Consider the following 24,801-nt stretch of genomic DNA (forward strand, 5'->3'; position numbering starts at 1 on the left):
ATTTGCGATGTGTTTATGGTTAGAAGGTGATGGAACTGGGTCATTTATTATCATGGATAAGGGTCCGAAAATGGCGAGAAGTGTTTATTTTTGCTGTTTCCGCACACATTTTTGCCGTCTATGTTGTTGTTGGACCTTTGAAACACATATCGGAGGTAATTTGATCTGATAAATTAGTTTATGGCTATGATGATGATTCGACTTTTGGTGTGGCAACTTTTGTTGCGGCTATTATTCGGTTCTGAGCCTTTTATGATGCACTTTTAAGAGTCCTTTTATGGCTATGATTATACTTTGTGAGCAACCAATTTGTTGGACGAATGACTTGGATGATGATTAAGTTTTTTCTTGGCAACTTATGTTGCACCATGATACGGTTCTACTTTCAAGTTTGGTTGTCACCAAAGTTTGACAATTCCTTTACAATGGTTCTTAAAACAATTGTACGGAGTGTGTTGTAGTTGTTTACTTATTTGATTGTATTCTTTGTCTTACAAATGCATTTACACGTAAAACTGATGATGGTGAGAATGCGATCATGATGATGATGATGAGTCTAGAGTGTTTTCATAAAAGGTAATGATGATGTTGCCCTCATATGAACCTCCATCACTTTCGTATGTTTTGGTTTTTTTTACGCTTGAAATTTAAAAGGTTTGGTTGGTAAACATCAGATGATCACTAGATTGTTTTGCTATAATCTTTATATCCATTTATTTATGCTTAATATTACCCTTGAATGTGACCGATTATGATCCGTGTCACACAAGCTTAACATTACCCTTGAATCTAACTTATCTAGGTTTTTATTATCATGTCATATAAGTTTGACATCGCGGCAGGATCTAAAAACTAGTTTTTATTTACATATCAAGTACTCAAATTAAAATATGATACGTCACACACATATAAATGTTATCAAAAACTAATAATATCAATAAGTAAATATCTTATGAAAAATAGAGTTATAATATGATGAATCCAAAAGATTTAATATACAAGGAGTAAGAGAAAATGTAAATATAAGGTACAAATTTTTTGGTTTATTGTACGGGAAATAAGCGAGAAATAATCATATGATTTTGGATAATTAGGCCAAATATCATGTTATCTCGTCTAATATCTATAAAAATGTATAAAACTATACTGATATATGGCACAACGCTAATCAGATTTTGGGTATACCCGTCGGATTTATTATTATTATCCCAAGCACACCTCTAACTTTAAATATATAAACTTTCTTTTGTTTTTTTTTTCCGGTTAAGTTTTGGTCAGTCAAATAAATAACCAACAAATGGTGTTGACTCTTGAGGAGTGTAGTGTTTAAAAGTAACCAACCAACCTACCTACCTACCTACCTCACGGATTGGTGTGCAATCAATCCTGAAGAAACATCAAATGGATATCGAATTACTTGGAGAAAACGAGCTCAGGTGCATCACCTAATGACATCGACTCTATGCCTTTCAGGTTCTTCGAACCCATGATCATGTCCGGCCTCAAAATAGATCTCATCTGCTCTATGAAAGTCCCTCCTCGTTTATTCGTCAGTTTCCACAAACCCTAATTATTTCATTTGGGGAAATCGGACACTTGTTTGCTGTTTCTTTATAATTTATAATTACCTGCTTAATTATGCTTTTTATTGGTGAAATTAGGGTTTACAGTAACTGATTTTCTGCTTTTGTGTTTATGGAATTGAAGAATGTAGCTAAGACCTTGCACGGCGGAGCTACGGCTGCGCTGGTGGATGTCGTGGGCTCAGCTGTTATTTGGACTGTGGACAAAGCTACCACCACCGGAGTTTCGGTGGAGATTAATGTTTCTTACTTGGATGCTGCTTTTGCTGGTGTACGTATTCTCTTCATTAATTCCTTAATATCATTATCCTAGTTCAACCTTTTGGGTATATGATGCTGATTTCAATTATCTGGTTTATAGTAAAACAGTAGCATTTATGATATTAGGTGTAATGTGATTCAAACACGCTGCATTTGGGATTTTGATAGTAAAGTGATCAATTACACACTTGCCGGTTGTAATTGAAAGCCGTGAGTGCATTAGTATTTGGTGTTGGTCTGTTTCTCCTTGGTCATTTGATCATGGTTGGCATAGGCAACGAGGTGGATCAAATGGCCAAGTAGAGAGAGACAAACACCAATGGCTAACCTGATAATGGATTTAGTTAGAACTAGTGATTGTGTAATTGGTCACTCAGTGGCCGACGGTTACAATACCCAAATGGGTTTCATCTGTCTCACAAGAGACAAAGGCGACGAGGTGGCGATTACGAATTGCCAGAAGGCGTTTACACACCGTTATAAATGCTTCACTTTATTTAAATCTTAAAATATTAATTTGAATCGGGATTCCAGGATTATTTGGGACTCTGGGAAATAGAATTTCGTAATATAGTTCATCTTATTTCTTACCTTTTTTTTTCTTTGGACTGCGGGGAAACAACTATATATGCGCATATGTGCACCAGTAAGGTGCTTTCATTTCTTTAACTGTGTTGAGGAGTATTCATGGTCGTTTTTTGACACACAATTATATTTTCAAAACCCATTAAGATCCTAACCAAAATAACTATAAATAATAAAAACAATATATATAATAGGCATAGGAAATTAGTAGTTTAATAATATAGTCTCTATAATAAAAAAAAGCCTAATATAACTAGAAAAGTGATAGTATTATCACATATAGTCTCTTATTGAATATTGATAGCATAACTTATAAGTATCACAAAAACCACAAAGGGAGGATAGATATATAAGTATTATACTTTAGAATTAACTATGTAATTATTATTATTATTTAATTTTTTTTTACCAGCAATTATGTAATTAGTTGTAGATTTACTTAGATGATTATAAAGGGGATGTAGGTGAAAACAAGAGCTAAACATTTTTTAGTAGAGCAATTCAGAAGGTTTAAAGCATTTAACTACATATTGAATGGCTTGCAACCCGTTTGACCCGTTTTATTTTAAAATTTTGAATCTTTTAGCTTCAATCCGTTTCACCCATTAGAGATATATCATAACCAAAACGGACACATTTGTAATCAGACTAAATTAGCACGTCTAACTAACTAACACAGTAACACTTTTTTTATAAACTTTTTTATTCCAAAGTAGAATTTGTTACAGGATGAGATTGAGATAGAGGCGAAGGCGTTGCGTGTTGGGAAGGCTGTTGCTGTTGTGACTGTAGACCTTAAGAACAAAAGGACCGGAAAATTAGTTGCACAAGGGCGTCACACCAAGTACCTTGCGGTGTCAAGTAAATTATGAACCAAAGGTATCATCTCATGTAGAAAATGCCCTCAAATCACATGTTTCTTTACATAAGTGGAATGATATTTTTCATGTCTTCTATTTCATGGCATCTATCAAGACAAAAAAGCGACAAAAAAAATAATATTTATTTATGTCTTTTCAGATTATGTATTAATTGTACAATTCTAGCTAATATATACATCTTGATAGAAGGTGAAAAATGGGTAGATCGAACGAGTGAAACACGATAATTATTCTGTGGGAGCAAACGCTGGTGAAGTCAAGTTGGGCCAACCACAATTACTTTTTAATGTGGTAAAATATGATTATTTTAAACTGTGTTATTAGAAAAACATTAACATGATTGAATGATGTGTATAAAGTTGATACAATTTTTGCTAGTGGGCATACCTGCCTAACCTATAAGGCTGATAATTACTACACTACATGTCAACATGAACTTATAACTAGGGGTGCAAACGAGCCGAGCTGCTCGCGAGCTACTCGAGATTGGCTCGTGAAAAAGCTCGATCGAGCCGAGCTTAAACGAGCCTGAGCCTCACTTACAGAGCTCGAGCCGGCTCGTGAGCCTGTCATTTATATTTTTTTTATAAATATATATATTAATATAGAAGTAGGATCAAATACATTTTATTCTTAACATGAAAACAGTGAGAACCAGTTTGTTGCTATTATTAGGTTTATTTTTATAGGCGTTTTCTGTTATTTTTTGTTCGTATTTGCTAATTTTCGATTATGAGACGTTATAAGTATTTGTAGATTTATATTTTGTTGTTATTATTATATTTTTTCTTTTATTGTTATAAGTATTTGTTGGTATTTGCTGTTATTATTTTGTTCTTGATTTTGATTCTTTTGTTGTAATTTTTAAGTTTTTTTCTTTGTTATTACAAATCATTATTTATGTATATTGGTATTGTAGTTGGTATTGTTTCTTACGTTCTTATTTTTTTTATAAATTTGTATTATTTTCTACGTGCTCATGTTAAGATTAAAATATACATGAACCTTCCCCAACTATTAATACACACACACACACATATATATATATGATAATAATAATTAATTGATATATATAATTTTATGAAAAAATAACTAAATAACATATATTATTTTATATATAAAGTTATAATGAAAATAAATATACAAATATATTTATAAATATATAAAAAGTTAATTAATAAATATTAAACAAGCCGAGCTCGAGCTTGATAAACTACGAGCTGAGCCGAGCTCGAGCTTTATAAATAAAAATTAAAATGAGCCGAGCTCGAGCTTTATAAATAAAAATTAAAACGAGCCAAGCTCGAGCCTGGGCTCGGCTCGGCTCGGCTTGTTTGCACCCCTACTTATAACTGGTTTGGGTTTTTCTTCAATAGTTTTCATGTCATAAACAGGTTCACATGTTCATGACATGATTAAAATCATTTTTCAACATGTTAAAACCCGCCTAACCTATTTATGACATGTTTAAACCCATTTAATTTTATAGTTTTTAAAAAATAGTTAATATCATTTTTCAACATGTCATATGTTCATGACATGATTAAAATCATTTTTCAACATGTTAAAACCTGCCTAACCTATTTATGACATGTTTAAACCCATTTAATTTTATAGTTTTTTAAAAAATAGTTAATATGTAAAGCTCACAAATTTCCTAACCCTAGTTGCATTACACTTCACAATTCCTCATTCCTGTTTTCAAATTTAAGTCAACGGTTCATCCTTTTTTTGTGATTTATTCATCCAAAATCGTCAGCTGAATATAGGATAAATGAATCTTTGAAGAGAAAATGACTTGTCAAAAGAAAGTTGGAATTTGGAAATTGGAATGAGGAATTGTACTGTAGTGTAATGCAGTTTAAACTTGTCATAAACTGGTTAGACAGATTTTAATATGTTTAGACACGATTTTAATCATGTCGATCTGTTTATGGCAGGAGACTTGTTTAAGTCAAACTCAAATATGCTTTTAACCTTTTCTTGTCTCAGTAATTGGCAGTCCTAGAGAGTCACTAGATTTTGTATTCCTGGTTGTAAATTTAAACTGATTTTTTTTTCTTACACTCAACAATCGTCTCTAGCTAGATATCTTTGTTTTTGAAGTTGTTTGTTAAACGTGTCGTGTTATTCAGCATGTTATATTTAACCATGCTAAACATGTTCATGTCTGCGTAACCAATCTATTAAATGGTTCGTGTTTGGGTAATTGATTACTTAATTGTGATATTTTTATTAGACACGTTTTGTTTGGTGTCAGCCCTATTACTCATACCCTTTGTTAAAATATGTTGTTGAGGCTTGAGGCGATGCAAAGGGTCTTTAGATATAATAATGAAATGTGTAGTTTTGCGCGAGGCGGTTGTTTTCACATGCTTCTTACATATGACGGCATTCTTTTCGCTTATGTTTTCACCTTCATTTATTTGTATAACAAACTAAGAAATGGGAATGCGTGTTACGTGGTAATTGACAAGTCGACTTTCCAAGATCTCTTTAAGTATTGTACTCTTGTATTCAAGTAATACAAACCTTTCCTTGTTTTTCATAGAATCTATTGTTCCATTTCTAGGTTACTTGAATCCCATGCTACATAATCTTTCGCTGCAAAACCCAATCATATAATATCCAAAAAAGCTTAAAACAAACCTAAGTGCAGCGCTAGAGCTGAGATCATCTGCTCGTGACATAAAGGTTTGTAAGCTCACATAAGTTAGCCAATTTCAATTTATGTTGTCAATCATTTGCTACTTTGGTGGTTCTATACTATTTGAGATTAATGTAAGGCTAGATTTTTATTCGAGTCTTTTATTAACAAATAGGGATCAAACCTAAGTAGAATGACTCGTATAGCAAGAGCTAAATATAAGCTTAGTTTTCAATTCCAGTTATTTAATCAATCTAATTCATCTCATATACTATCCTGAACCCGAAATGATGCTGACTCAGCTTGTATTATTGGTACCTTAAATATGAGTTGATACACACTATATTCAATAGTCGTTCAACATCCCAAATTAATTTATAACTTAAGGTTCGATGTTCACTTAAACTATTTACATGTAGACAAACCATTTGAGACGGTGAAAGAGACTTAAAAACCACTCTTCACAATATTCAAATTCATAACAAATAAACTAACATTATCTTCTTCAAATGTCCAACAAATTATAAACACCCCATTGTCAAACCTCCATTCCATTACACACTCAAATTCATCTCCTATTAAACCTCCAATTCCGGCCAACCCGAAAATTTATAAATCTAGTTGATAGATATCCGAACAATATAACTTGCTGACGCAATCAAAAAAGTTCCTGGTTCCGCTACTGAATCATCCAACCGAATATGTCTCGGACTCCCCATGCCTTAATTTTCCCTATACCAATGCAAGGTCCAATCAACTGCATGCTGAAACTAGCAGAGCTCCTCTGTATCTCCGGCATCTCCGTCACCTTCCTCAACACCGATCATATCCACCGTACTCTCCTCCATCACACCGATCTCTTCTCCCGATTCAGCCGCTATACTAACTTTCATTTCCGGACTATCTCCGACGGACTCCCGGACGATCACCCACGGTCCATCGATCGGATTATGGAGGTTTCTGAGGGAATGAAAAATGTTACGGAGCCGGTGTTCAGAGAGATGATGGTTTCTGGATGCTTCAGTTCAAATTCTGAGTCTCCAGTGACAGTTATTATACCAGACGCATCTTTTTCGTTTGCGCTTGATGTGGCGGAGGACATTGGGGTTCCGGTTATTTATTTTGAGACGGTGAGTCCGTGCGCGCTTTGGATGTATTTGTGTCTTCCTAAGCTCATCGGAGCCGGCGAAGTTCCGTTCAACTGTGAGCTTACTCTTTTCTTTTTTACCCCGAAAGTGTTTTGATTCGAATATATAACTGTAAAATTACACAGAGTTGTTATTTTAATATTGCTTTTGGTGTATTTTGTTTAAAGGCAAAATGCAACAAAACGGTAAATTGACTAATATAACTCGTTTATTAAAAGAGTCAACCTAACACGACTCGTTAAACGTGACTAGTTTAGTAAACGGGTTAACCCAAACATTTCATAGATTTTCGTCTCTAATTTTGAGCTAAATATATAAATTTTGTTAACTTGGGATGAAAAATAGGTAATGAATACAAAGACATCAGTTTTGAAATTGCTTGTTTAAGATGAACTCATTGTATGTTCAAGTTGTTACTTAGTCACCACTTTTTAATTATATTCAGAAATAAACACTAAACGGATTGACCCGCCATACACAACATGAACTTAATTGTTTTTGTGACTGGGTTGATGTATTTGACAAAAGTATATGTAATCCTCGTAAAGATTTATTTATTCAATTTGCCAGCCCGTAAACCTGAAAGGAAGGACATGATCCGCGGTAGGCACTTGTTCACCACATAAGTTGTAATGCATGCCGATAATTTTCTTTTGGACACTAACATGCATCAGATAGGGTGGTGTGAAGTTACCCAATGATGTGCACGAAGTCGAATGTTTGTATATGTTCGCCAAGTCAGCCCCACCGATGTTGAGGGCTTCTAGCTTGTAACGCTCATGAACACCCAAAGAACCTCGTCTTGCTTTTGTGAAGTTATATTGAACCATAGTGTATAGTTTATTTTTGCATAAAATTATCCAATAATCTCTATCAAAACTCCTTTAAAGTAGTATACTTCCATTAGGGGAGACTGTTGGAAAGGTGTCGATAAACATAAGGCACCAAACATGAATTGACCAATGCTCCACTTCGATTGCCCCGTTGAAAAGCTTCACGTGGTCATTAAGGTCCCTCGAGCCATCAAACGCCCCAACGTTAGAAGGCATTTGCGGTTTTTGGTGGGAACTTGGAAGTTCATATTATGTGTTAAGAACTTGGCACTTGTATCAAGTTTGTACGAGAGGGATATTCACTACTAGAAAATGGGTATTTTTGCTACAAATTTTTTCTACAATTTTCTTACAACTCAAATTTTCCTACAAATTTTCCACAACTTTTCACCAATAATCAAAAGTAAAAAAAATCTTAAAATTTTACACAAGTTTCCTACAACATAGCGGCGTAAAGCAGAGTTGTCGCAATTTTGTCGAAAGCATAAATCCATTTCCGACAATTAGTTTAATCATTTATTAAATATTAACCTTCAAAATAAAAAATCAACATACAAACCACCCTTTTGTAGCAAAACAGTCGGAACACTGATCATTTTGCTACAGATTTGCTACAAATTTGAAATATATCATAAAGACCACATTTTTGTGGCAAAACTTTGACAAAACTTGCCTACAAGTTTTCGGCAATTGTTTATTAATTATTGAAAATAAAACACTGATAATAATGAGGTTTTGTGGCAAGTTTGTCAGAGTTTTTATTGAGGTTTTGTGGCAGGCAACATTGTGGAAATTATTATTATTAATGAGGTTTTGTGGTAAGTTTGTCAGATTTTTCATGTGTTGGGTAGACAGAAGAAATTGAAACCCGTGATAGAGAGGTGAAATGACTTCCAGAAAAATAAAATATTGTTAAACGTCTTTCAATGTTAAAACATTGAACCTGCTCTGCTGATGCTCAAATCACTACACTCTCAAATCCATCTCTCATTAAACCTACAAATCCTGACTATGCCTCGCACTCCACATGCACTAATATTCCCTTTACCAATGCAAGGTCCAGTCAGCTGCATGCTGAGACTAGCAGAGCTTCTCTGTATCTCCGGCATCCCCGTCACCTTCCTCACCACCGACCACATCCACCGCACTCTCCTCCGTCACACCAACGTCCTCACCCGGTTCAGCCGCTACAATAACTTCCGGTTCCGGACTATCTCCGACGGACTCCCGGACGATCACCCGCGCTCCGGTGAACGGATTATGGAGGTATTTGAAGGAATGAAAAGGGTGACGGAGCCGGTGTTTAGAGAGATGATGGTTTCTGGATGTTTTAGTACGGAGTCTGATTTTCCGGTGACGGTTGTTATACCGGACGGAGTGTTTTCGTTTGCGCTTGGTGTGGCGGAGGAGGTTAAGGTTCCTTTAATATTTTACGATACTGTCAGTCCGTCTGCGCTTTGGACGTATTTGTGCCTCCCTAAGCTCATCGAAGCCGGCGAAGTTCCCTTCAACGGTTAGCATACTCTAGTCTTCTATACTTATAATATAAATCTACTCCCCGTTGTCCCATTGTCCATATTTTTTTTTATTTGTAATGTTTACTTCTAAAATTTATTAACAAATTTCCAAATTTACCCATAAACAAACACAACTAATATTAATAATCAATATTTATGACCCAATTTTAGGCATTGTTGTCATTTGGTGAGAAAAAAAGTAATCATTCAATCTGCCTTAAATGGGTTTAGGAAGCCCATTTTTCTTGTCACGTAAGAAGTGATGTTTTCGCATTTAGACGTGTAATCGTTTCATATTAATTATAATAATTATTTAGATAAAAGGATATAGAAACAAGTGTGGATGAATGTGGTTAGTTATTAATAAGGGTATTTGGAGTGGAGCTCGGCTTTACTTCGGGTTCATCGGGTACGCTGCTGCCAGTACATTTGGGTTCATTATCCATGGAGAAATCGGTTTTATAAGCCTAAGTGAAAGCGGCTTTTGGTGGGATAAGAAATGGAAACGGTCATGGGCTTGAAGACCAGGTGGGCAACGCCCGATACTTTTTAGAGGTGTATATAGGTGGGCAAATGCCCCGTTACAGATGCTCTAAAAATCGCTATTTCCATTTTCTAATATTTGAACATGTACTGATTAGATGTGAATAAATACTACGTGTAAATAGGGCAAGATCGGGTGCTTGATAATAAATGACATTTCTCAAACTGAACAATTGTTAGTGAGACTACTGTTATGGATCCATATTTAGCAATAATAGTTTTTAAAAATAACTTAGAAGAAAAACCTTACCCGATACATAAAAAAAGATTTAATTTATAAGTTTGATACATGATTTTAGTTCGTTATATATAATTATCAAGTTTAACACCAGACTTGTTTAAGCATTGTTAATTGATTGATTCAGGTAAGGACTTGGATGTCATGATAAAGAACGTTCCGGGCACAGAAACTTTTCTAAGGCGTCGAGATCTTCCAAGCTTTTATCGCCTTGATGATCTAGATAACCCCGTTACAGAGATCATATTGAAGGAAGCTCGATGTGTTCCTCGAGCTCATGGTCTCATTCTTAACACGTTTCAAGCCTTAGATGAACCAGTACTGGTTCACATGCGAACACTTTGCCCAAACATTTATTGCATAGGCCCGATTCACACTTTGTACAAGTCTCGTCTCAATAAAGAACCAGTGGTACCAACGGCTCAAAAATCTCAATTGAATGTTTCAAATAGTTTATGGGAGGAAAATATTACCTGTCTCTCATGGCTAGACAGACAAGTAACAAGATCGGTTATTTATGTTAGCATTGGGAGCATGGCAACGATGACCGTGGACCAGTTCTTTGAGTTTTGGCATGGGTTGGTGAATAGTGGAAAGCCTTTCTTGTGGGTTCAACGACCAGGTTCAGTTAGGGGATCGTATGATGATGATCAAGTTCCAAAACATCTTGTGGATGGAACCAAGCAAAGGGGATTCATCACGACATGGGTTCCCCAAGAGGCGGTTCTTGCTCATTCAGCAATTGGAGGGTTTTTAACACACAGTGGATGGAACTCGACGATTGAGAGTATAATGGAAGGAGTCCCGATGATTTGCTGGCCACAAAATGTGGACCAACAAGTGAACAGTCGGTTTGTGAGCGAGGTTTGGAAGATTGGTATTGACATAAAAGATACCTGCGACCGAGTTATAGTCGAGAAGGCAGTGAGAGATGTTATAGATGTGAGAAGAAGTGAGTTCACCGAGTCAACAAGGATATTGGGTGAGTTGGGAAGCCAAAGTGTAGCTGAAAATGGATCTTCAGTTTTGGATTTGAACCGGCTCATTAAAACAATAAGTTCATTGTAGTCCATGCTTTAGTGGTTCAATTGGTTTTAGGTTTCATTCATGATAAACATATGGCAGGATCAATAATAATGCTAGTTATCATTTTTGTTCCAGTTAAACTACATCGTCTTGATTCTATTTTTTGATGTTTGAGATCAGTTTAACTTTCAACAACTGAAATCGATTTTTAGTTAAAGTTGGGTAGGTTTTAAACAAGTATATTGTTATTTACGTGACACGAGTATATACCGATTCAAATGAGAATAGTTGAAAATTGAAATGGGTTACATACAATATCACCCCAAACTTAGAGCATCCACAGCAAGCATCATTTTTCTAGGTCTGGATCCACGTGGCAAAGGAAAGACTTAGTGACAAATTGTGCAGGTTGGGTTTGTGAATGCAAACTTGCAAGGGGCATGTTTGTGGGGCCACCCCTTTCTCTCTCTCACATGCATATATATATATATATAATTATAATATAATATATTTTACTGAGGTTTGTGAAAGTTTAATGTTTAGAAAAAGTTAGGTTTTTGAGAAAAGTTTGGAAGGTTTGTGGATTCTTGTTGTGGATGCTCTTAGTAGGCCGACACAAACTCAAACTTTCTTTGAGGAATACCATTTGAAAAGTTGGGGTTTTGATTTAGCATTTTGTCCTTTAAACGACCGTTTGTCGTTTGAGGAATCCTCATTACTCAAACTACCGTTTGAAAAGTAAATCGCTAGCTATGATTTAACATCTTAACCCAGAAACAGCCATTTGTAAGCAATGTGGTATTAAATTGAGTATTGCGTGTTGTTGGCAAGAATAAGATCTATTTACATTCATTACCAGGTCACTTTGCGTTCACTCTATAGTTGTTCCAAACATAAATAGTCAAAAGTGGTTGCAAGTTGATAAAAAAACAAAACGATACTAACTAAAGTCTACTCTTGTATTAAAAAGTCAACACAAATATAATCTTAACTCATGATTTATGCCAGCCTACATGCATGTTCCTCTTGTATCTTAAAGTCAACTCATTCCAACACACACCTCAGCTCATCACATAATAACCTCATATAATCTCCACCACCACCATGCACACCACCATGGCTTCCACTTCCATTCTCCTAACCCTAACCCTCACCACCCTCCTCTCATCCACCCTTTCCGCACCGACCCCTATCGACCTCACCGACATCCTCATCCGCGGCGACCAATTCACATTCTTCCTCCGCCTCCTCAACCAAACCCGAATCCTCGACCAACTCCAAGACCAGCTCGACAACTCCAACCAAGGCATGACCTTGTTCGCCCCCACCGACAACGCCTTCCATAACCTCCAAGCCGGCACCATCAACAGCCTCACGGAGGGAAAGAAAATGGAACTCGTATTGTACCATATCCTCCCAAAGTTCTACACCATGGAGGATCTTGCTGACGCCAGCAACCCAGTTCCCACCCAGCTGGGCGGGGCCCACGGAGTCTTGGGTTTGAATTTCACCGGTAGGGCCAACCGGGTTACTGTGTCCACCGGAGCTGTGGAGGCAAAGATTATTAGTAATGCGTTGAGGAAGGATGTTCCGTTTGCGGTGTACGTGGTTGATCAAGTGTTAATTCCATTCGAGTTTAGTACCGAAGAAGTTCCAACGCCGGAGGGGTCTTCTAGTTCTTCTCTTCCTGCTGGAGCTAAGCCTCCGAGTTCTCCTACGTGGAAAAATGGAGCTAAGGCACCGAGTTCGCAGGCAGGGAAACTTGAAGCTATGGCACCGAGTTCGGCACCAAGTTTGCCAGCGGTTTCGCGGTCCAAGAATGGAGGTGGAAGGATGGGGATTGGGATGGGTTGTGGTGGTTTTGTGTTGTTTTGCATGGCCTTTCTGTAAGGTGATTATTTGATGGATTTCAAGGATGTGTATTAATCACTAATTTTTTTTATTAATAATATAAAACTTAAAAATGGGTATTAAAACTATCATAAAAAACTCGTCTCAACTATATTTTTATTTAAAATAGGCGTTCTACAAAGTACTCGTCTCAATAATTTTCTAAGTCTAAAATGGTTCTCTCGGCAAGTTTTATAAAATACTCGTTAACTCTAAGAATCTAATTGTCGTGAAGTTGTATGTGATGGGTATTTGGTGAAAAGTTTGCAAATGAATGAATGATGGGTTAAACTCGAAACCCATTTATGAAAATGGGTATTTTATGAATTTTCCCATTACATATTTTTTGTCCTTTTGCTAAAATTAGCTTGTTAAAGAAACAGATTATACAAGCCCGCTTGACAAATGAGCGGACTAGGAATCTCAGGTGCATGTGCGAGTTCCAATATGCCACCTCATTTTGCTGGTTATGAAAATTAGTTTGAGTCTGCTTGTTCAGTGACGTATTCATGAATATTTTTCAGGTGGTGCACTACTTTTAAATGTTTCAGGAATCAGATGTAACTATTTCGGGTCGGCTCGATGGTTTGGATCAGTTTATTACATAACAAAAATTCGATTAAATAATAAAAAAGACACCGTCATTCAAAATTAAAAAACACATAACATAAATACAATGGTCTTTACGAATTAAAAAAATACTTATATTTGTTTCCTACGAGTCTTCATTTTGAAATCGTTACATAATATAAATACAATCGTTCGGCCGGATGCGCGGACCACCCGAGGAAGGAGGTGTGGCGGCTACGTATAGGGCTGACAATTTATACACGATACGCGAATACACAACGCATACCTACACTACTTTAACATGTAACATGTAAGGCCTTAACAGGTTTCATGTACTAAATAGGTAGACATGAATGTACCTTTTAATTTCGTGTCTAAACAGGTAAAATGCATGTTTACTAGTTAAGTACATGGTTAGATAATTATAATTATATATATATATATATAAGTTATTCGAAACCATAAATTCTTAAAACATTCTCACTCTCAGTTTCTCAGCTATCACCACAGCATTCCTTCTCCGATCATCAGCCCCTCTTCGGCCATCAGCTCCTCCTCTGAACTCAAGCCATAAGCGCCGCCTCTGAACTCCGGCCTCCTAGCCGCCAGTGCTTTCTCCGGTCGCCACAGCTTGCTACCTCATTGTTAACCCTACTTACTAAGTTAGTAATCTTTCTACTTTGAATCTAATTTACTACCTACCTATTATTCATCTAGTTTTTAGATCTTTAGAGTTTATCGTGTATTATTGTATTTTATCGTGTATACCATGTAGTAACAGGTTTGTGTTTGTGTTTGGGATACATGCACACGATATGCTTTCATGTCATGTACAAGTATACACATTTCGTGTTCGTGTCTTATCGTGTACGGCTATACACGATATGCTAGCCTTAACTGCGTAGTCATGGTGGAGCGGGGAGAGAGTGACATTTGTCATTGTATCTTTGTTTAAAAGTTTTAATTTATGAAACCCTAAAAAGTTGTATAGCTTTAAAATTAAAAATAAAAAGTAATTATGAATTTGAACTCCAAAAGGCTACATAGAAAAAAGTAGTGTAAAACATATTTAGACATGTGACCTTCAATTAACAAACTAAGAGATTTATCTACCAGACCAACAACTTATATTTTATTTAGGATTTCAAATTTAAGAGATGGTTCACTCTATTATTTTCAATATACTTATACACTATTATTTTGAAACTCGAGTGGTTCCTGTGAACCACCCATTTAGTAGGTGGTGTCACACCCGGACTAAAAGGCGGTAGAACATGCCGGGGCGAAACGTTTGATTGGACATGAACATCATGTCACTATTAAGTGACAATAATTATTTATCCATTTCATTCAATAACTCAAATACAACTTCTTCAAAGATCACAATACAAACAATTACAACAATATTTAATACATTAAAATATCCTAAAGGTATAATTTAAGTGACGAGTCTTCAATCTTCATAAGCAAGTTAAAAGTAAACCTTTAGCATGCATAAAAATAGATTTGACCAACACATATGTTGGTAAGCAATACACTAGTTTTTGTTATATGTAAATAATGAGACAAAATCACAATTCATATGTGTAAATAGAATACGCAACAACCATTGTAAATGCAAAGTAAATAACTGATGTTTCTTTCTAATTGGTAACAACCAAAATACTCGGATAAATAAATGAGGCCATATTTTAATAACACAAAGCTAAAATAGTTAGGGGAGCGTTTGTTCATACTTAATTAGGATTAGGCCAAACCAGAAACAATAACTACACACTTAAGCACACAATCACAAAGAGGCATAAACAAATGATTGGACAAATATTCATATAAACACATAACGCTGAATTGTGGATTTAGTATTGAGGTCTTAAAGCATGTATGTTTGAATATGGTACGCATGATACCCCCCAAAAGTATAAAAGCGTAAAAAGGAGAGTGTGATTACTCACTTGGAAATTAAGAGAGTGATGATAGACGAGTCGGTCCTTACGTTGGCGAACCGGAATGTTTGGTTTTTAACAAGTGAGTCCGAGAAATAAGTGAGTTTAGGATTAGGAAAGTTTGGGAAGGTACATAATAAATAAAAACAAATAAGCTAAACTTGAATTCAAATTTGGGGTTTTGGGGGCTTGGTTTGTAAAATGAGAAGATATAAGTATATATAAAATCATAAAAACGAAGAATCGGGAAATACGGTGCTAACCATGTAGTTTAGATGGTTTCATTAGATATTTATAACTCTAATTGAGTATTGGGTTCGGTTAGTTTCATGGTGCAAGAATCCGAAAGAGAAACCACTAAATTTGTAAGTTAAGCGAGTGTTCGATTTAATCAGTCCGACATTCAATAATAGATTGAGTTCGGTTCTGATTTATCCAAAGTGTTAAAAGAGAAAAATAAACTCATCTAAATCAACTTCTAAGTGAAACCCATGTCTTAACCAAATACAACTTAGTGTAGACGTCAAAACGAGTTAAAACGAGTGTTCGGTCCCAAATTAGGACTTGGATTGGCTGAAACAGTCAGTTTTCTCAATTGGTACAGATCTGCGTACCAAAACTAAACCAATGACTGTGAATCCATACCAATGAACTAAACAGAAATTAAATAGCCGTTGAAACCACAAATCAATGAAGTTCATCATAGGATTTGGCCTTGCACCATTCCTGTTCGTTATGACTAAGTTATGGCCCAATCTTTGACGACCAACTTTTGTCCAACATTGAAATACCATTAGAACCTATCTTGGTGGTTTGGAATGGTTTTTGATGAAGAAAAATTATGCCACTCATTGTGTAAGGTTAGTATGTGTTTACCATCTTACTACACAAATCCTCATGGTCTAAGAATTAACGAAAAAATCAAATAAAAATCAGAAAGTTTAAATGAGTCAAAAAATCCCAAATTTGACCAAAGTAGCCTTAATATGCAAATGCTTGCCTTTGGATGGCAATAACACCTTAATCAACCAAGGTTGAAGAAGGGCAACAATGAAATACATATATAAGACTAATACAAACTAAAAACATCCCAAAATATTGCTCAAATCAAATTAAAAGGCAAGCAATCGTTTTGCTTGAATTTTAAAGTCAACTTAGACAAGAACACTTAGAATGCTTATCAAATCGAAAATTAGAGAGAAAGAGAAGGATGAACATCCAAGAAATGAATACGAGAGTTTTCTTTTATAGAGGGAATGACTAGGGGTGAGTCTTTGATAATGACAAGGATTAACCAATAGAATTGCATGCAAAAAGGTTTATTGGTTGGTTTTTAAATTAATTAAATAAAATAATTAATTAAATAGAATTATTAATTAAATAAAATCTGATTTAGAGGTTGGGAAAAAGTTTGGTTTTGGTAAAATGGTCCTTGTACTTTGGTTTGGGCTGGTTTCGAGCATAAATTAGCGAATTAAACATCGTTAAAAATATGAAAACAACGCGACAAGTATGGGACATGATTATAACATAAAAAACATTCTTCTAAAGGATCTGGAATATAACAAAGTTTAAAACAGGTCAGGTTTTCGGGTTTAAAAAATGACAAATGTTACAGGTGGATCCGCCCATGTACTTGTTCAAGAAGCGAACTAACTATTCGTATCCATTGTTCAAAAACCCACCCACAAAAAGTTAACAATTTCCTAACCCACCTAGTTATACAAAAAATTCCATGTTTGCCTTGTTACATTTTAAAATTTCAATACATGCTTCCTAACTATTTTCAAAACGTAATCTTGAAGTTGCTAGGCGGTAACTTTTTAAGTTTGGTGAATGTAAAATTACCAACGAAGTGTTTGCAGGAGGGAGGTGGTGATGCAACGCACCTGGCAGGAATACCGACCACTTTCCTTGGTACTAAAGTAAAAGCATCTCGCTCGGGTTAGTTGTATTGATCCTCCCACATTTTTTTATAAAACAATAAAATGATTAAGCTTCATGTTCGTGGTGTGGTGGCGCTGGGATGAAGAAGATTGAATGAGTATGGTTTTTAAGAGGGGCACAAAAAACGCGAACCTGGAACGGACTCGAAAAAAATACCAGGTATCGGATTTTTATGCTTAGGTTTTTACTATCCGAACCCGTACTTGACCCTACCCGCATGGTACGAATAAGGTATGCATTTCAGTACCAAAACTCGTACCCGATAATACCCAAAATTCGGAACCAGATTTTTCCAATACACGGGACTAGGTATTTCAAATACCCGATTTATATCGAAATTACCGGAAAAATACCTGAAAATACCACCAAAATACCAAAAAAAATGTAGCTCCTTTAAAAAATCTCAATCTATACCCGAAAAATAATCTTCGATATCGGGAAATATGGTATTCAAATATCCGGTTCTATGCCCAACCCGAACCTACTGCATAGACAGGCCCGGCCTAAGGGGAGGGCAGGGAGGGCTCAGGCCCCAGGCCCACTCCCCTTTAGGGCCTGTGAGAATTAAAAAAATTATATTTGTATTCTAGGCCCACAACCCACTTCATTAAAAACAAATTAACTAGCCTGGCCCAAGTTTGAAAATTGAATGTAACATACTACATATTTTCAACAGGTTATTAACTTATTACTTATATTTCACTTTTAATCTTTTATTAAACCTGTGACTAGGTTATTAACCAACGATCAAGCCTTTGTTAAATTTTATTTAAGTTTTGGTTGTTAATAATATTAGTTTTAGTTGTAAATTTCTAATTTCTTATTTGTTAAGTTTTATGCAGTAATGATAATGAGTAATTACTTGAATGTTAATACATGATAGAATGATAATTTATAATTAGCTATGTTAGTTTTTATTTTTTTTAAAGATATTATGCCTCCTAGGTCTAAACACTTATCCGGTAGTAAAAAATGTAAAAAAAGAAAAATTGAAGACGGATTAAGTCTTTTAGTTAGAAAATTTTGCTAAAAAACCGTGTGTTTTGTTTTATTGTTATCACATTTGTCTAAATTATATAAGAGATTTTTGATTTTGTATTTTAGGGCATTTCGTATTTCATGTCCCAGGCCCACTTTTTTTTGGGTATTCTCATAGACAGCCATGTGCATAGGGTATAGTTTTTAAAGACAATACTCAAACCCGAACCTAAACCCGACCCAAGTATTACCAATACCCAGCTATACCCGTAGGGATGGCAATGGGCCGGGTTTGGGACGGGTTTAGGCAATCCCAAACCCATACCCAATTAGTAAAACATATCCCAAACCCGTCCCAAACCCATCGGGTTTTTGTCGGGTAATTACCCGTCGGGTTCCGGATAGCCTTCGGGCATGCCCAACCGAAAACCCATCGGGTATCTATTGGGTTTAGACAAATTATAACTAATTGATTATAACAAATGAACAAAGATATTTACCGTAAATCTCTCAAATAAGTACCTAAACAAGTTTCATATAAATTTATGTATATTGTTTGATTTTCTTTTTTGCTACAGAGGTATCCATTTAGCAACAGTATATAATAATAACAAATAATAATAATAATAAGTTATGTCGGGTATATAATTGGGTAAATTGGTAAATGATCGGGTAATCGGGTCGAGTAACCGGGTATTTTAGAAATCCGAACCCGTTCCAAACCCATGAAAAATTTTAAAACTAAACCCAAACCCGTCCCAAACTCTAATGGGACGGGTTTTACCAGTCCTATTTATGTCGGGTTTTGGGTATTCCCATCGGGTTTGGGTTTCATTGCCATCCCTATATAACCGAAACTGGGTATTAAAAAAACCCAAATTATTATACACCTCTAAGGTCTTTCTTACTTTTTTTTTGAAATATATTTAAGGAAAATTGGTTTTAAATAATCCTAACTATGCCCTATTGGTAAATATCAGTCCCAACTTTACACTTGCCTGCTTGCAGTCCCAACTATTTGATTATTTGTTTTTAACAGGTCGCGACTAACAGATGTTAACTCCGTTAGTCTTTATCTGATGTGGCCATCCCAACGGTCACAAATCATCTTACGTGGACGATACGTGGCAGCTGACTGTGTATTATTATTATTATTATTATTATTATTATTATTATTATTATCCCCCGTCTCCCCTTTTTTCTTAGTCCAATACCACAACCATCACCACTCGTTTCCCCGGCGAGCCATCACCACCCCTCATTTCCCCGGAGAGCCACCAACACCTTCTCCAACAGCTTCTCCGGTTATTCTCATCATCAAGCGTTGACTTCAATTTCTGTGTTAATGAGAACTCCGACCACCACCACGCGGCTGACAAGCTTTTTTCCGGCTGTTAAATGCTTCTGACGAAGTTAAAAATTCAATGGCGGCGGCGATGGATCTGGATTTGAATTGAACGCCGACAACCACCGACGGGGTGGTCAGAAGCACACGGCTCGTTAAAAATTCAACGCCGCCACCAACCGCCACGAAAGTTAAAAATTCAACGCCGACCACCACCGACGGCATGAATTAAAAATCAGATATGGATCTGGATTTGAAAATAAGCTACGGATCTATATCTGAAACTTTATAACCGGAGTGTTTAGGGTTGATTGGAAACACATAGCTCGTTTTAGGTATGATTCTGGTGTGCTTGTTTTTCGGGAAGAGTTTAGTATGGATAATTAGAAGGCCATGGAAGGTGATTTTGATACAGAACTTGCAAGTTTGAGAGAAAAAAAAAGGTCTAGATGAAGAAGATGAATTGGAGAAGATGAAAAGAAAAAAAGAATGGGTGGGTAATTTTATTATGTTTGGATGCCACATAAGCCGCCACGTACTCTGTTTTTGACAACTAAGCATGCCACATAAGAATCAAACTAGCGGAGTTAACATCTGTTAGTCGTGGCCCGTTAAAAACAAATACACAAATATTTGGGACTGCCAGCAGACAAGTGTAAAGTTGGAACCGATATTCACCAATATGACAACATAGTTGGGATTATTTAAAACCAATTTTCCTATATTTAATGGACTCATTATTATTTGTTTTAAACTTTAAGCCCAAATAACTAATGGCCAGGTTTGATTTCTAATGGTACAAATAATTAAGTGTGTTGATTTTTCAGGTGGCCTATAGATTTTTTTATTACATCTTTGTAAATATGTTATCTAAAAACAGACTTCAACTAACTTTCATAAAGTAGGAGATTTACTTTAAAAAATAACTGACTCGAAGGAAGAGTTATCTTTTTCAAAAATTTAATCATTTTTTATAACTCCGCAACTTCAATAAGCAGGCATGTTAAGTGGCTGAATAGCTAGATACACTCATAAGTAATTTCATTAAAAAAAAAACTCATAAGTTTGTTGTCATGCCCGCATTTTCATCTCACTCTTAGCAACAAACTAAAAAAAAATCTCAAACATCTTAAACTCTTAGAGTTGGATCCAAGAAACAAAGTATTTTATAGCACAATAAACCAGAATAAACATGCATCCACTAACCAAAACAATAAAGTATCTCCACATATGAATCATGAATGTTTATGATTACAATTGATCACATTTGGTTGGAACAAACGACAATGTCTCCTTCTCAAGATCATGAACCACCATCATATTCTGCTGCTGTATATTCCCAAATATCGACATCCCACTCGAACTCCCCATCGCCAAACACACCAACCCACTCTTCACATCCCCGATCATATAATTCTCTCCAGGCAGATCCAAACTCGCACCATCAAAATGAAACACCAGCTTCGGTATGTCAATTGTCATCTCACCCGAACCATCATCCGCGGGCAGCTCAAAGCACAAATCCAAACCCGTGTTATCCGAATCATCCACGTTTAATTTCATCTGTGAAACAAACTCCTTCTTCACCAAATCAAATGCTGATTCTTCTAGGTAGGTGATGGTGGTACCCGAGTCGATAATCATACCACCCGTCCCGTCAGAACTAAGTTCAAAACTTGATTTTTTAATTGGCAAATCGACGTCCCCAACTGAGATACCGACGAGTGAAAGATAATAAAAAGATGGGTGATAAGGGTTTTTAATTAATGGTGTGGTTAAAATTGAATCATTAGATGTTTTGCTTGATAAAGATCCCATTACTAGAGTACTAGTAGGGTTTTCTGACGACATGTCGTCGTTAATTGAGTTTAAACAGTAAGAAAACTTAGTTTGTTTGAGTTGTGAAACTAAAGATAATGGTCCTCTACCTAACCCTACCAAACCACCACCTTGGTTAAACCCATCACCATTATTATCTTCTCCACAACCAAACCCTAATTCGGGTACCGCCACCTTGCCAAACGTAAACGTTTCGCTAGCGAGAATCCCTTCGGTTGACGAGTAATCTCCGTAGGAATATAAATACTCGCAGCCGTCTGATCCGCAATCAGAAGTTGGTAAAGCTTTGCATAAAGTATTAGAACAAGGGATTTTTGAAAAAGATGAGGACTTTTTCGGATCGAAAATGGGTGTTGGAGAGTTGAAACATTTAGTGCATGGCTTGCATTGGGTCCATATTAGGTCACTGCCTGTGTCCATGATGGCTGAGTAGGTTTCCGGGGGTGTTCCTATGGCTAAATTCATTAAGAACTCGCCGTTACCCGCGTGAACGGGTGATGTTACTTGGGAAGTATTGGTGTTGGCTGATAAGCTAGCTGCCATCATCATGTTGTTGATGAGTCTTTGTAACCGGAGGTTTCCTCGGTTCACACCGCGTTGTAAGCGTTCGAATTTGGTTAAGTTTTTACCCGAATCGACGTGTTTGAGGGCTACCCGGAAACCGGTTTTGGGGAGGCTGGTTGTGTGATCATGGAGGACGCGTCTGGATGTGCAAAAGGTTGGATGAATGAAGATAAGTTGTAGTGAAAAGATGATGAGTAAAATGGCAGAAAGTGAAAGTAGTGATGAAGCCATTAGAGGGTAATAGATTTTGTATGTGTTAATGTGTGTATAATAATATATTAATATGCAAGTTCAACCCAACAAATATTGGCGAAAGAAGTGGTCTTGAGGTGAAGAACAGAAAGAGAGAATATATGGAGAAAAAAGCTGGTGAATATGGTTTGGACTTTGAAGAAATATTATCTTCAAGTCTTAGAAGTAGGTTACTTAACAAGGTAGCTTATACATATGTATATGTAGGTGTAATATATAATTTATATGTGTGTGTGTGTAAGGAAGGTATAATGATAGAAATTATCAAAAAGAAAACTATACATATTCATTTCTTAATACTTTCTATCCTACTAGCAACCATCATTCTTTCTGTTTCTTTTTTCTTTCTTCACGTGTCATTTTTACATAAATGAGTCGGATATGCAATATGACTTTAAACTCATCTTAAACGCGTTAATCCATTTGATTTCTTTTGCTTAAAACTCATTTTAAAACCCAACATAAAATATTAATTAAAAATTTAACTTTGTTTCGTTTGCCACAGTTTTTGTTTTAAACGTACGTACTCTAGCAATTTAAGTTATCATTTTTAGCGGTATGTTCTATACTTTAATAAACTCTAGCAATTTGATATCATATTTATTAATATTCTCGTCATATATATAATAATGCTTATCCAAAATATACTTATTCCCAGTTTTCCTAACGTGGATTGGGTTCAAAGCATTTGAGATCACTTGAGTCGATATCATAAATCAAAGAGGTGGTGGGTAATGATAGGTATGTGGCGTACAAATTGGAAAACAACCTATTTTATTTTGATAATTGAAATGAAAAAGAAGATTTTAAAGTGAAAGAATCATTGAGGATTAATAAAAAAGAAAGAAAATAGGTGTAATTACAGATTTAGACAAGATTATAAGTATTATTATGGGTGCGGCGATGGATAAAGAATGTATGAGCATCATATTTGACAAGAGACAATGCTTAAAGTTTGTCTTGGTTTTATATGTTTTAGTAGTATTATAATCATGATCAATATAATCTCTTTCTCTTTGTCGTTATTTCTACTTTTATTTCTTTATGTGTTAAAGTTGTTAGATCAAGTGTTGTGGTGGAGGTGGTGGGTCTTCCTGATGTCTCATCAAACTTCAAATTTAAAACATCATAACTAGGTTATTTTCTAGAATATATATACCTCGACCGAGTCGAAATAAAAAAGGCTTGTAAGCCTTAAAGAGTAACAAATTATATAAGCTAATTTTCTTAAACGTCATTAATGTTAACACCGGCTTATATATATATATAGCACCGGCTTGAGATATTCTCATTGCATCTTCTCGTTTTCTCTTTGTACATTTTTGAGCAATGGATAACAGTTTAGAAGGCATAACTGATTAATCGATTGTTAAAAGCCTAAAAATCAAAATGCAATCAAATACAATATAACAATATAATTTTCCACCAATGACCAAATACTAATAAAGAATATTTATCACTCAAGTAAATAAGCATTATATACCATAACTTCTGTATAGTTAAAATCGTTCAATCTAATAAATAATATTTATAATTCGTCCAAATATCAAATCGTTCAACCGAATAGCGGAACCACCACAAAATAAAATAATCAAACAACTAAAACTTAAAATCATACAATGGTGAGTCACTGAGTTGGATGGTGGTGTCCAGTGTTCTGTTTGGCAACGCTGGTAGTGGTGGACTGCTGGAGATGGTGACGATGGGTGGTAGAGAATTGAAGAAGGAGATGGAGCAAGAACGACGAAGCGTCGTTAGAGTCCGACCTCATATTGATTGGGGTTGTCTTTCTTTTCTTAATTGATGATTATTTCTTTTTATTATTTATTTTGTATTTTTGATTTGGGCCCAATAACTTAAATTATATTCAATAAATTATGAATAAAAAAATGTGAGCCCAGTAATTTTTAGAGAGATCAAAATCTAATTACAATATGCTTTGTTTAGCAATCCTTCGGACATGCTTTGTTTAAGTCTTTGAAGTCGATGCACATCCTCCAAGACTGGTCAGGTTTTCTAACCATGACCGGATTAGCCACCCAAGATTGGTACTTGACCTCACATAAGATCCCGGCTTGTACAAGCTTTTCAACCTCTTGGCATGCTGCCAAGCTTCTTTCTGGAGCCAGGCTCCGTTTCTTTTGGACAACAGGCTTAAAATCGGGAGGTATTTTCAGCTCATGTTCTGCAATGCTTCGAGGGATGCCTGAC

General features: G+C 35.7%; 2 protein-coding genes and 3 pseudogenes across 2 annotated transcripts; 4 read left to right on the forward strand and 1 right to left on the reverse strand.

Annotated features, from left to right (window-relative positions):
- Positions 1-1,416: 1,416 nt before the first annotated feature.
- Positions 1,417-3,471, forward strand: LOC143553301 (uncharacterized). Its single transcript, XM_077043327.1, has 3 exons — positions 1,417-1,549; positions 1,708-1,854; positions 3,158-3,471. Exons 1-3 carry the CDS (start codon positions 1,463-1,465, stop codon positions 3,299-3,301), a joined length of 378 nt encoding a protein of 125 aa, XP_076899442.1. The 5' UTR covers positions 1,417-1,462; the 3' UTR covers positions 3,302-3,471.
- A 3,181-nt stretch (positions 3,472-6,652) lies between these two features.
- On the forward strand, positions 6,653-7,201 carry LOC143553306 (7-deoxyloganetic acid glucosyltransferase pseudogene; annotated as a pseudogene).
- A 1,748-nt stretch (positions 7,202-8,949) lies between these two features.
- Positions 8,950-11,370, forward strand: LOC143553302 (7-deoxyloganetic acid glucosyltransferase-like). The gene is made up of 2 exons (XM_077043328.1): positions 8,950-9,451; positions 10,364-11,370. The coding sequence occupies exons 1-2, from the start codon at positions 8,950-8,952 to the stop codon at positions 11,302-11,304; spliced, it is 1,443 nt and encodes a 480-aa protein (XP_076899443.1). The 3' UTR covers positions 11,305-11,370.
- A 994-nt stretch (positions 11,371-12,364) lies between these two features.
- On the forward strand, positions 12,365-13,171 carry LOC143553303 (fasciclin-like arabinogalactan protein 9 pseudogene; annotated as a pseudogene).
- Positions 13,172-21,114: 7,943 nt separating this feature from the next.
- LOC143553304 (aspartic proteinase nepenthesin-1 pseudogene) lies at positions 21,115-22,723 on the reverse strand (annotated as a pseudogene).
- Between the last annotated feature and the right edge of the window lie 2,078 nt (positions 22,724-24,801).

This window comes from Bidens hawaiensis, unplaced genomic scaffold, assembly GCF_021521415.1.
Source record: "Bidens hawaiensis isolate Kalapana, Puna unplaced genomic scaffold, B.hawaiensis_p1.1 tig00017165_1, whole genome shotgun sequence".
Taxonomy (NCBI): domain Eukaryota; kingdom Viridiplantae; phylum Streptophyta; class Magnoliopsida; order Asterales; family Asteraceae; genus Bidens; species Bidens hawaiensis.